General features: G+C 39.2%; 1 protein-coding gene across 2 annotated transcripts in view; it reads right to left on the minus strand.

Moving 5' to 3' along the window:
- The window catches only part of NCAM2 (neural cell adhesion molecule 2), a 299,824-nt gene that overhangs the window by 140,959 nt on the left and 144,177 nt on the right, over positions 1-14,688 (minus strand). For both annotated transcript variants that reach the window (XM_063126744.1, XM_063126745.1), the window contains exon 2: positions 811-882. In XM_063126744.1, the coding sequence (XP_062982814.1) occupies positions 811-882 (72 nt within the window). The remainder of the gene's footprint in view (positions 1-810; positions 883-14,688) is intronic.

The raw sequence follows: 14,688 nt of genomic DNA on the forward strand, positions 1-14,688 counted from the left end.
AATGCACAACCAGTCACACAAGTGTAATGTGTAATGGCTTGTAGAAGCACAACTGCTTAAACAATAGGCTGTAAAAGTGTAATGCACAAATGCTTGCACAACAGCCATACTTGCACAACTGTAACTATAGTTGGATTCTCCTCTTGTGTATAGTTCAGAACCTAACATCACACTGTACTAAAAAATGGAAGTTTCCACAAAGAAAGCTGCCACTGAAATCACACACACACACACACACACACACACACACACACAGCTGGCACACAAAAATCCCATAGCCAACAATTTTCCTCAACAGACGAGATGGCCACAATCCTTTCAAGACATCACAATAGGTCTGCCAATAAAAGCCAGAGAGTTCATCACCTAACTGCAACAAAATCACCTAGCATGTTACATAGATTGTGTATGTATTCTATACTGCCCAGCACACATAATTTATTTAAGGAAAAATCCTTAAGCAATATAATTTATATTATTAGATATAACAGTCAGGATAAGCATTATCACCAGGACATTCTCACTACATAGGTTCAACTCATTTCAAATTGTCTTCTGTCATAAAATTTCATGGTAGATCACACCATTAGTCCATTGATCTCTACAAGGAATCTTTTGATTTAAAAGTATGAGACCCTACAATAGTCTTTTAGATTTCACCCTGGCACAATCTGCAGTTATTTTAGTAAGGCTTCTGGCAGGCCAGCATGATGCAGATTTTTTTCCCAGGTAAAACTGGGCTTGGTGACAATAAAGCAACACATTTTCATCCAATACAGGTATATGTTGAAATTATGCAGATATACATACCTGTGCATGTGAAGAATTTGGATACACCAACACTGACTTCTACCTTGCTGAGGGAAATTGACACTTGAAGTGCTGTAAAACACAAAAGAAATAGATAAAAAGTAGAGTTTCGCACATACCTACTTAAATAAACATTACATCATACCCTTAAATTCATTAAATTCCACAAATACGATTCCTATTTGAAAGAGAACAGGTTAATCCTACTCCTGGAATAGCCTGAAGTAACAGTTCCATTGTTCGAAGTATAACTCAGAACTGAAGATAGAGATTAGGGATCCACTCACTCATATAAACAAGAGAACTAAGCACTTTGTTCTCTTGTTTTAAACCCAACCCATGTTAGCCTAACCAGCTATGTATATTCTCACAGAATGAACAAGCTGCCTGTCCAAAAAGCTCATATAAAGTCACTTCTATATGTATGCTACTCATAAACCATGACTGTCGTATGAAGAGCTGTATTGAGAGACAATTGCAAGCAGAGAAGGAAGTTTCAGAAATAAACACACGAACACCAGAGCTTGGGATTAAATAGGGCCTCTTTATTTACACATGGAGATTCTCCCCTCCATGGATCTGTGCGTGAACGTGCGGGAATCAAGCTTCTCTTCAGGTGACTAGCCTATCCCCAGGGTGAGCCACTCAGCTGAAATAGGGGGTTGGGTAAGCCAGCCCCCTTTCCAACCACACTTGTGTGTTTGGAGAGACCGACCCACGTCATCTCCACTCAGGCTGCACAGCCGAGTAGATGAGCCAAGAAGGTCCCCAAAGACAAACCATATCCTGGCATGAGGGCTTCAAAGCCCCGAGGAGCAGAAGCTCTGGATTGCCAATCACCATAAAGGTGCCGGAGTGCTCACCGTCCCTATCCTGACTTCCCAAAATTCCTGCACAAACCTGCCATTTATAACCAACCTATTTATCCTCCAGCTCTAAAAGATTGGGTCCAGTATAGAGTAGGCAAAAACCTGCCCATTGCTAATAGGCAGGGAAAATTCCTACTCAGCCCCTTCTCCAAAGAGGACGACTGGTTATTCCTATACTGGTTTATAGGGACGGAGGGTGGGGCTGAAATTGAAAGAGGCCAAGTGCCCCATGGGGGTGAGCCTTTATAGCCTTGGCTCCACCCCCACCTCATGAGGCAGCACATGTGCAGCTCCTGCTGCATTTGTTTCCTTTCTGCCTCCTCCCTGCTCGCAACAACCGGCCCCCACCCAAGCTGTGCCTGCTGGGCGGTGAACGGACTTCTCTGTAATACGCTGAGTTTAGCATTGCTATGCCCATCATTTGTGGAAATGAGGTATCAGGTACTCTCAGCATCATGTAGAACACAAGATGTTGCTTAAAATCCTCATACCTCTTTGCCTTCCCCAACTTCCAATTCCTATGTGGCATGTTGCTGCTGATTTTATTCTGGTAGAAGCATGTGATTACATTTCCCTCCCCATTACACCTCCCTATTGTAGGAAGATATGGACACTCACTTGAATATTGCACCCAAAGTGCTAGCATTCTTAAATGCAAAATGTGCTATTATAGCTGAATAACTGATCTAAGTGACAGGATTGAGAGCAGGGTTCTGACGACGGCACTTCTGATTCAGAGCTATAACCAGAGAGTGGGGGAGGAAACTCCTCCAGAGTCCCCAGGATTTAGAGCAGAATTTCCCCAAGGCCTTGACAACCAGGTGGCCTGGATCGAGACTAGGGTTGAATGGACTCATCCACATCCAGTTTTGCCAGACACTCTCCAAGCCGCCTTAGCTGCCCACCCCCATTTGTGGTGCTGTGTGAGCTTCTTTGCAGGTCGGCGAGTGCTTGATGAAGCTCCTAGGCTGACCTCCCTCGGCCGGCGCATCAATTATTGCTCACAATGGAGGCTCTGGAAATTACATATTTCCTACCTTGCATAAATGGGGCCTTACAGCCACCATTTACACAGCATGGAAAATATGGAATTTCCGGAGAGTCCATTTCTTTTCGAATTAAAAAAAATCCATTCTGTCAACTACAATAAAAGGGGAATAAGAAAATATAAATCTTTAAAATATGAAGCCGACAGTTCTTTTTACAATGATGGCACAAAAAGTTGCCAACACATGTTTTCATGAGTTCTCCTCGCCCGCCTTTTTCCTCTTAACTACCCTCAATCTTTAACCAATCTTGAAATTTTTCGGTTATGTAAAATAGGTATTTCTTCAATTTTATTAAAGTTAAAACTACCCATGTCCCCTTATTTGTATTTAACCTTATGGAACCCTTTTTGTACTGATCACCTTATCTATTAGAGCTACAACTCAAAAATTTACAGAATTGGAACATGGCAATATATATATAAGATTCTAAGCTGTTGAGTACTGAGGCTGTTATGTTTTTATATTTTTATTGCTAATTTATTTTAACAAGTGTTAAATAATGGAATGTTTAAGCAGAATGCACTATGTCTATTATGGTTAGATACAGTAGTGTTTGTTTAATATAACCGATTAAAGGGGATGTATTCTTCATAGAATTTTCCCATGGCACTTTTCTCGAAACACGTTGGGACACATATCACCCACTGCAGCTGTTGTCATTGTCTTTATTCTGTTATCCCTCTACCCAACCTCCAAAACAAATGACTCCACTAAAAACAGTATTTTTATAAGTTGCACTCAACAAAGTCTTCTAGCAGAAACAAAGAAGACATGAAGCAAAACATCAATTACTCTCAACATAAGCCGTTTTATAATAACATTCAAAGGGCTTGGCACAAAACAGACACACAGACGCATGCCTTGTCAACCAAATCCAGCATTCTATCCGCTGTGCTACACTGTTTCTTAGACATAAAAAGGATAAACATTCCTTTATAATGGAATTCAATAAGATCTTTTTCAACAGAAAATTGGATGACATTTTAAGTACATCATAGTGTCTATTGAGATACTTTGAATACTTCAAGTTAGATCCAGTCTTAGTTAGTTGAACTTCCCACTGGACTCAATGTGAATTAAGTCATAAGTAACATGTCCCATATCAATGGGACTCCATGACTAAGTTTGCAATTCTACACCAACTTTCCTAGGAGTAAGCCCCATTTAACTCTGACTTACCTGTGAGTAGACATGTCTAAAACTGTGCTCTTCGCCTCGATCCATTCCATTAGATAGAAATATTGAATTTTGATGTATTTCATGTACAGTTATTCAAACATTTTGACTTTTTCAAGCTCAGTATTTCAGAATTCAAAGTTCATATATTAATCATATATTGATATCCCTTTTAAAATCAAAATAATCCATATCTTAAAGAAAATTGTACATTATTACTGATTAAGATATGAGACTGCTTGTGTATTGCTATGGTTAGGGCCAGCCAATGCAGTGTTTCTATATGTTTGCTTTGTAATGCTAAAGTGGGAGCAGGGAGCCAGGGAAAATTAATGAGTGTGAAGGATTGCTTAATCAACTCATTGCCTGCAGATCTCTCCTACAACCCTTCCCACCCCCACTTTGACTACCTTTAATCTAGAAATAAGCTTAATCTGGAAATAAGTTTAACTGTAGGAAAAATGGAATAGGAAAGGGTTTGCATGGGCAAAATAAGATGCATGAAAACGGGTTGACCTTCATACCATAAGCACACTGTTTCCACATCTGTACTATCTCAAAAACGACTTTAGTATTTGCTGAGGTAACATGGAGTTCCCCATTATCTTAGAAAACACAAGTTTCAAAGAGAGATGACCAGGTAGTACTTCCACATAGGTTATCACATCCTATGTCCCTGTTCATATCCAAACAGATATGTTTAGGATAAGTCTGTCATGTTTACTCAGAAGTTAAGTCCCACTGAGTTTAGTGGGATTTACTTCAAAATGTTTACTTGACTACAAGAAGCTCATGCTCATTGAATAAAGTGGGACTTACTTATGAATAAACACACATAGGATTGTCGTGTATTAGTTACATAGCTTACTGCAAAATTAATTTTATCATACTTTCCCTATACTTCACTACATATATAAACTCATCATCTCTTTTTACACAGCACAATCAAATCACTGCATATTGTCAACGTTCAGGGGGTGAGAATATCACAGGTCCCTCTCAGACTCGCATTTCTTCAAAACTATATACAGTATATTTTTAAAAAACCTAACAATTCAGTTGTGTTTGTTGGCATTTGTGCATATTTTTCAGAAATGTATGAATTTTTGCTGTTCATTCTTTTAAAAGTGCAAACAAATTAACATACAAAAAAGCTGGGCTATGGCCTTTGACACAAAAAGTTCAGTTTAAATGGTACAACATTGTTTAGTAAAATTTCAGTGACAGAGAAACTGATCAAATCAAATGTATAGTCAGTGAATCAGATTTGAATACAGGAGGGCTAAAATAATCCATTTCTTCTCCAGTGCTAGAAAGTGCATGGAGTGCAGAAGCTGAAGTCTGTCTTTGAGTTTCTCTGCCCTTTCAAAGATAAAATCTTGGCGGACAGCTGACAATTATCAAATAGTAACTCCAAATCCCAGCAGACCTCATTCTTCTGGATATAGGAAACACACCATTCAGAGTTTCCATCCACAACTGCCAAGCCCAGGTTGTTAGCAGAAAACAGTGCTTGTCTGTGTCTGAAACGTTGACAGAATTTCTACCAGTCAGTCGAGGCCTAGTCACAGTTCACAAATGCTCAAGAGGAAAAGTACTGGAGCATACAGCGAACTGTACTGTTCTCCCACTCTCTCAGCTATTGGAGATTTTGCTCACAATACAGTTAGAATATAATAATAATAATAATAATAATAATAATAATAATAATAACAACAACAACAACAACAACAACAACAACAACAACAACAACAACATGGCTCGGGACCACAATACTGACAGAATGCCTCTCCCGACATGAACCTACCTGTATACTATGCTCAATATCTATGGTCCTCCTCTGGGTGCCTACTCCAAGGGAAGCTCAGAAGATGGCAGTGTGAGAGGGACTTCTCAGTGTCCCCCCCCCCATTATGGAATTCTCTCCCCGATGAGGCCTGCCTGGCACCAATTGTTATCTTTTTGGTGCCAGGTCAAGACTTTTCTCTTGTCCCAGGCAATTAACAGCATATGCTGAGTTTTTAATTGACCCCCATATCTGTTGAGAGGGCATAGTTGTTTTTAATGTATAGTGTCTTTTTTAAAAAAAATGCTTTAATGTGTTTTTTTAAAATTTTGTAGTTTTATGGTTTAAAATTTTGTATATTGATTTTTTATGTTCAATGTTTTAATCTTTGTAAACCGCCCAGAGAGCTTTGGGTATGGGGAGGTATATAAATGTAATAAATAAATAAATAAAAATAATAATAAAAAATATTTATATTGCACTTTACACCAGAGTGGATTCCAATTAACCAAAACATACAAAACACAGAAATATAAATAAAATCAATAAATATGCATTAGATAAACTACTAACAAAAATCAAACTACTTCACTTGATACAGATTGAGTCAGGCCAGCTTGCAGATTTTCAATTTTTTTCTTAAAGCAACATTGCAGCTGTGAGTTGCACAATTCTGGGGTGTAATTTGCATAATTTGCTCAAAATGTGGCTGCAATATGCTTCATTTTCACAAATTGCACCTGCTATTTTGTGTAACTTGCAGGTTCAATTTGCAAAAAATATGCAAATTTCTGAGATTTATGGAAGTTACCTAAATTGCAGCTGCATTTTTGCATAAACGTTGCTTGAAAAAGAAAAAAACTGGATTCTGGGGAAAAGTCACTGGCTTGGCTCGCAAATGCAAGCTGAGCCAGGGGCTCCAGGGAAATCCATTGGGTTTAAGAAGGGATGGATTTCCCTGTGATGGCCATTCCTAACCTCCATACACAAATAGACACAGCAGATGTATTTCAGAGTGTTTCAGGAGGAAGCATCTGACACATCTTCAAGGTGACAAGCCAACTCCTGAAGCACAGCACAAGTAACTTGCCACCTCCCTGGAGGATAATCCTATCCCTACAGGAGCAATTGCCCTGTCAGTGGCACAATTTGCCACTATAGTGGAAGCACTATGCAATATTCATATCAAAGGCCAAAGCCTGACCCATCAGAGGAAGAAAGTTCCTGTGTTTACATTGTTTTCCATAGAAACAAATGCTTCCCAACTCAATTGTCTCACTTTGCCACCTTTTCATACACGGATATAAAAACTCAAGTATTAACTGATGTCGGTACATCTGGGAATATGATGACTGTTCATGTTTGTTTTACTCCCTCAGAAGTCATCACTGCAGAACACAGCAGTAAAGATACACATCTATGGGACTCCATTATCAAGGTGTGGCATTTTCATTACCATTCAAAGTTATGGACATGTGCCTTAAGAATCTCCAGCCTTAAAACAAAGTACCCTTCTTTGCTGCCCCAATTCAAATCACAATGAAAAATGGCACAACGATCACTGCATAGAGTGGGGCTCATTAATTTAAAACCCATGTGTTTCACATCAAACCACGCTCAGGCCCAAAGATCAGATTACAACAATGACAACACAGGGAATGACTATGTTCTCCCATCCACTGCTCCCACTGCACTAAATCCAGTAGGTCTATGTACCCCAGAAACTAATTGTCAATATTACCTGGCAAGGACCAGGCAATAGTTCCCTCCAGGCTATTTTCAGGACTATTTATTTATTTTTAGTGAACCATGGACCATTATTGCTTTATTTGCACTCTTTTGTTTATTAGTAGATGGAAGGCAGAAGACCAGACTTTTACTAAGCCTCTACATACTACAGCACTCTGTGCCATATCCTATATTGTTCTGGAGGGTTCCCCAATACTCAAAAGCCTAGGAGAAAGAGGAAAGCTGCACTGGGTAGCAGTGTAGGGAGCTTCGACTATTGGGTGGTATAAAAATGCAATAAATAATAATAATAATAATAATAATAATAATAATAATAATAATGCAAATATTGGGTCCCTGCCTTGTGTGAGAGGAAGTCTTTTCACTAGTACAAACTCACAGTTGGATACAAGCCTATATAAACAAAAACCATAAAATTATATCTAAAGAAAAGAGGCAAAAACGTGGGGAAAAATACTTCTGTTAGCATAGATGGTATCTCAGTCTGATCTGTAGGACAGGAAAAAGAATTCTGAGAATGCAGGTTAGTGGTAGCAAAAGTCCTGAACCCCATTTATAATTCCAAGCACAGCTCTAGTAATGAATCTATACGGAGGCAAATAACATTGACATGTTTCTTTAATATTTACAAAATAAGGAAAAAATCAGACCATATGCCCTCTTTGCCCAACCCAGCCAGAATAAGACTCAACTTTTCCAGCAAGCCGTTATGTAAATAGGGATAGAGGGGAAAAACACATTCCCTGATGCAAATGAGAATCAGAAGGTATTTCCTTAGTGACTAGTTTAGCAATCTGTGCTTATAAGGTAGTCAGGCAAACTCCATTACCGGCTTATGACATGTTCTCTCATCAGTTACTTGAAGTACGACATTTAATTAAAATGAAAATATTCTGAAGAGATAGCACCGTTCAAAAAAGTTTTATATCATGTGAAGATTATTTCTGCAGAACCTACCAAGACCTGAATGGAAGTTATTAGATGACCTGATAAAGCTAGTGCATGAAAGATAGTTAGTATCTCAATTTACAGATTAATTATCTATTTATCATATCATTCGAATAGTGTTTGGGAGGTGTTAATTTGGTTTTTTGCTGATTCCTATTTATTCACATTTTTTTTAAAAAAATATCTCTGTGTTGTACATCAGGAGCAGGTGCTGTACACATTATATGTCAGTCAATTAAGCAAGAGACAAAAGGCTCCAAAGTCAGATCCATCCACCTAAACTACGGCCTGCCAGCAAGAGCCAGGCAGGGCGAGAGGAGGACAGAGTCGATTTCGCCTCCATCCCTCCATTTAAAATGCAAAAAGCAGCTAGACGGGCCTCCCATCAGCACAAATCTAACAAATTTGCAATTGGGACCTCATAGGAGAACCTTTCCATGGTGGCTGGGAGGACAATCGGAGCCCCTCCTCCATGCTCGTTGCACTGTCTATGGATGTGGAGAAGAAGATCTACGGCATCCTAGGGTGCCTCAGACACTGTCAAGGGGCCAAAGGGCTGCCCTCTTAGTCACTTTTAATTATGGTTTTCAGTTTTCACTAAACAGAATTGAAAGGGAAAGAAAATACCAAAAAGAACATCAAAACTACAAATACATTGAACATTTTGTATGCATTTTATTTCTATTGTTATCAGATAATTAAAACTAAAAAAGGAAAAACTATGCAGAAGCATGAAGAGCATCAAACCCAAAACTGATATTTGTCAACAAAGAATGGCTTTGCCATCTCCTTGTTCTTGTACAGAGAGGAAATATGAAACGGAAAGCCTTTCCATACTTACTTAGCATTAAATCCCGTTCACTGGCCTGTGGTTCTGAGTAAGCATGCACAGATCACAAGTGTGCAGGGTTGTTGTTTTTCCCCAATGACACCTACACAGTTTTTTTTTTTTCATGCATAGGCTCTTACGCACTATGTGAATAGGCTGTGTTATTAATGCAGAATAGAAAGTGGAAGATATGCATTTCCAATTTGAAATAGCATTCTAGTCAAGGTTTCAATCTTGCTAAACATACAGATTTAGAGCTCCATCACACTGACCCTTTTTTCCTGGTATTCATCTGTAATTTCTGCATTTCATTAGCGCGTCAAGTGCAGGTCACTTTCATGAGTGTGTGGTGTTGCGTTATTTTGCCTTGTTTACCTTTTCACCTTTGCTTCCTGGTATTGCTGCCCCACCCTGCCCGTTCTCCTTCCCCCTCCAGTTCACAGGTTCTTGTCTAAAGTTTAGAAATTAGGGTTTCATCAGCTGAGCACCTCGTACAGCGGGCAAAAAAGAAAGGAAGAGGGAAGTTGAGATGGGTGGATGATAGAGCAATGAGAGTGGGGTTGGAGCAGTGAAAGTCCATTTGAGTGACTCAGCACACTGGAGAAGTGCCCCGCCCTCCTCATTCGTCATCAAGACTGCCCCTCAATGCGCACATCCCCAAGAAGGGACATAGCACGAGGATGGCAATCCATGGGGACAGAAGGGTGGTTTTATCCCACATGTAGAAAAAATACAGCACTTTCCCCACTCTAGAAAAACATGGAAAATGGAGGGGAAGAGGCAAGAGGACTACAGGACAGGGACGTCGTGTGAGGGTCATGGGGCAAAATGGTAAAACAAGACAGGATGACCGTGTGATAAAATGCTGGTGTAATGGAGCTCTTAGACAAAAAAAAAGGTCAACATTTTAATAATTTTGCAAACCACTGTATATAGCAAGAGGACATTTACATGAGAAATAACTCAAGAAAAATGAATATTTAGGCTGCAGTCCTATGCCGACTTTCCTGGCTGTAAGGCCTATTTTACTCATTCGGATGTCTGAAAACTATTAAAACAGTTAAAACAATGTGCCAACTTAGTGAATTCAACCATTAAAAGCTTTGTTAAAAAGCCATGTTTTCACTTGGCACCGGAATAAAATCAGCGTTGGAGCCATTTGAAACGTAACTTTTTAATTAAGCTGGAAAAGTGTCCATCATATTTTCTACAAACTTGCTTCCTACCCACTTTTGTCCAAATGTGTTTCAGATTATAACTGCCTAAGATAGCTGTAGTCTTCCCTGGTTGATACTGCCCAAACTTTGTTATCTGGCAGTCACTTCCTGCTAAATGTTACAGCATATTAACTATTGTACATATCGTGATTTGGGGATAATTGCCATTAGCAATGCAATTTTCTATGATGTATTTATTTATTTATTTAGAATATTTATATACCGCTCCCCATTGAAAAATTTCAGAGCAGTGTACAAAATAAAATGAAAAATAAAAACAGAATAAAACACTTAAAACAAAATTTAAAAGAAGCAATAACAGTAATCCAAGGCTGCACGTTAAAGAAAGGCTTCTTGGAATAAAGATGTTTTCAGTAGGCGCCGAAAGGAGTACAAGGTTGGCGCCTGCCTGACCTCCAGAGGCAGGGAATTCCACAGGAGGGGCGCCACCATGCTGAAGGCTCTTCCCCTGGTGGATTCCAATCAGAGGATGGATCTATGTGGAACCACCAGGAGCAGGCCCTCGGATGACCTCAGTGACCGGACAGGTTGGTAAGGGAGAAGGCGCTATCTCAGGTATCCTGGTCCCAAGATGTTTATGTACTCTTGAATATAGTCATAGAATCATAGAAAAGCAGAGTTGGAAGGGACCTACAAGGCCATCGAGTCCAACCCCCTGCTCAATGCAGGAATCCACCCTAAAGCATCCCTTACAGATGGTTGTCCAGCTGACTCTTGAATGCCTCTAGTGTGGGAGAGCCCACAACCTCCCTAGGTAACTGATTCCATTGTCGTACTGCTCTAACAGTCAGAATAGATATTTATTAAAGAAATCCAATACAGATTGATAACAGTTGACTTTTTAAAATCAGTTTCCTGAGTCTGTTGTTGAACATTCTCTTTGTTTAGGATGATACTGAAATATTCTATAATAGTTGTTTTCCTATTATTCAGGGAACAATATTAACCAACCATTCGGTGAATGCGAGCCCAACAGCAGCTGCAGCAGCACTGACCACCAGCCCCTCTTTCCGCCTCAAACATCCCCACCCCTACCCCAAGACGTTGGCTCCTACCACTGCCCCTCCCCCCACTGGAGGAAAGGGGGGTGGATCTCCTCCCCCATCCCCCAACCTCACCTGTAACAGAGGGCTCCAGCAAACAGAGGTCCAAGTCGCTGAGAACGTGGACAAAGTGCTGGAGAAAGACCAAAAACTCTCTGAGCTGGTCTAAAATGCTGACGCCCTGCAGACCATAATTCTGGGGGTGATATATGCCGTTGTCTTGATCGTCATCATTGTTTACTTCAGAATTCATGGAGCCATTTACCATCCAGGAGCAGTGGCCAGGAGAGGTATGAGGGTCAAAGTGTTCCCCCTCCTCCTCTAATTCTCAGCCATATCTTCCAGTCCCGCCTCCCCCCTCCATACACCCCTTATGCCCTCCCCCCCCAATTCCACCCCATCTGTAGGTGTGGGTGCCTTGTAAAGAGCATATATATATCCATTAAAACAAAATGTAAGATAGTATATACCATTACTGAAATATGATACGGATGATTGCTAAGTGGTATGCAACATCAGAGAATCAATTCAGATATTAGTGTGCAGATATGAATGACTCATGTTTCTCAGTTTATAAATCTGAAGAAATATAAGAAACACATATTCCTTTGCTTTTTGAGACTGAGAAACATGAGTCATTCCTACTCCAGCTACCCATTCTACATTTGCATTCCCACTGGAAATGTTTTTGCATGGCAATAACTCTACGTAAGTGCCATAACATGCACTTAATACACAAACAGGCTCAATCACATTAAGGGTTGCCAGATCTGGTCTAGCAGCTGCCCAAAATATACTGTGCTGATATAGATCTTCTCCCATGTTCAGGTCAATTGGTTTAAGTGACCTCTAAAATATTTTCGATACCTTATCAACCTGCTACTAGATAGAAGAATTTCTTAGTCCCTATGGTTACAATAATGTGAGAACTGACTCTCAGACAGATACGTGATGGAGCAGGATACAGTGAATAAATCTTCCTCTTAAAACATGGAAACATTATATCTAGCAGAGGCATTCCAATGAAGAATACACTTAAGAGCCCAGATGTCTTCCTGGCCTGCTGAAATAAATGTGTTATCCTTGAAGATGAACTCACGTATTTGGGTATGCTTTATCCTTCATCAAACACAGAATGTGGCACTCTGGATATTCAGCTTTGCTTCTTTGGGTATGTTCAAATGAGTGAAACGAGTTTGTTCAGAAAATGCAATTGTGTGGTGAATCAATCATTTACATTTTCTCAGAACCTACAAATATATTTACATAGGTAAGGAGAAAATATAGACAGCATTATATCAAAATATTCTTCATCATTCAAACTTTGGCAGGCATGGAGAGACTGTGGTGTAGTTAATGGCTCCCCCCGGTAGCTTATGCAATAATATAAATTTCCCAGATGAGTTAATGGTAGCCTCTGCTGTCCTTCCAAGTACCTATATGGAATCAGTTTCTGACAGTTTAGATTGTGTAAATGTCCACAGGTCCTGTAAAATTACACCTACTAGTTTGTATAAACAAAACTTTAAACTCTATTGAGGCTGTTCAGTTTTTCCACCTCACATATTTGCCAAACAGCATTCTCCTGAGTCCTAAGTTAATAAGGCATGGTTGTTGCATTTTAATTGCTTGACATTAAGTTTCATGAGTAATTAAGAATAAGAAAACTTTTCAACTATTTCTTACAATCAATTGTATGCATTTAGTATTTGGGATTTATTGGCCTCTCTGTTAATTGTGTGTAGATTTATCAGCATAAACTTAAGATGACTTATTCTTAACAGTGATTCTAACCTGTTTACCTCTCCTTTTTCTCCTCCCCTTCCTCTCTATAATGATATTTATGCTCTAGTGTGTCTCTGTGTTATATTCACCTTTGTTTCATTCTTTACATCAGGCAAAGTAAGCTTAGTTCTCCCCTTACGGGATTGAACTAGAAGTCATACAAAGTTCATTCAGCCCTTGGGATATTAAAGATGTTTCTAATGTGAGAAGAATGATGTAAAACTTTCATCCTTCAGTATCTAAATTAAAGATAACAAAGAGGACTGGTTCGAATGTCATGATAAGCCAATGCTACTCCCGACAGACAATCAGGCACTAAAGTAGTTACTGTGCTTTACTGGATTGTGCAATTTTTTCTGAGCATTTAATATAAATAAAGTTCAATTTCTGCAAATCTCCCCAAAGGTGAAAAAATAATAAATTTGTGCAAATCTTCCTGAAGATGGGGGGTGGGGAGGTGCTGAAGTGAAGGAGTAAATTGATTAGTGTCATTTCAAGCTGTATTTATTTATTTATTTATTTATTACATTTTTATGCCGCCCAATAGCCGAAGCTCTCTGGGCGGGTCACAAAAATTAAAACCATAATAAAACAACCAACATGTTAAAAGCACAAATACAAAATACAGTATAAAAAGCACAACCAGGATAAAACCACGCAACAAAATTGATATAAGATTAAAATACAGAGTTAGAACAGTAAAATTTGCTGTAATAGCAAGGTGATATTATTCACTAGATTGCTAGGAGCAGCCCGCAGGTTTTTTCTCTGCTCTTGTCAGGTGGCTTTCTCACCATTTTAAACAGCCCACACTTAAGCAGATCTACTGGATTCATACATCATGACAAGCCACTCTAAACAACCTTACTACATGCCATAGGTTCTCAACGTGGCTTGTTTGCGACAAACAACCCACAACAATAAAGTCACATCAAGCTAAACCACCCTGGTGATAATCCACAGTGATTTAGCATGATGTGCAAACCAGGTCAGAGTCTTGTAGTACATAAAAGACACATTAATTCTGGCATAAGCTTTCATGGACCCTGTCATCTTCAACAGATGAAGTATTAACCTAAATTGACAGATTTATAAAAACATACTGGGGGCAGGAGTAGAGAGAAATGTAAACTGTATTGTCAAAAGGAATTGAAATGCACATATGGTGATAATTACCTTAACAGTTGCCATTCACAAAATGTTCTTGGGTGATAATACAGACCTATTGCAATTACAATATTTTAACCTGTTGGTTGTTTTATTGTAGTTTTAATTTTTGTGAACCGCCCAGAGAGCTTCGGCTATTGGGCGGTATAAAAATGTAATAAATAAATAAATACTTAAGAAAAGCTTTTGTCCACCTTCAAACCACAGGAAATAACACTGAACCTCTTAATTGTATTTCA

The sequence above is a fragment of the Elgaria multicarinata genome, chromosome 5 (genome assembly GCF_023053635.1).
Source record: "Elgaria multicarinata webbii isolate HBS135686 ecotype San Diego chromosome 5, rElgMul1.1.pri, whole genome shotgun sequence".
NCBI classification, from domain to species: Eukaryota; Metazoa; Chordata; class Lepidosauria; order Squamata; family Anguidae; genus Elgaria; species Elgaria multicarinata.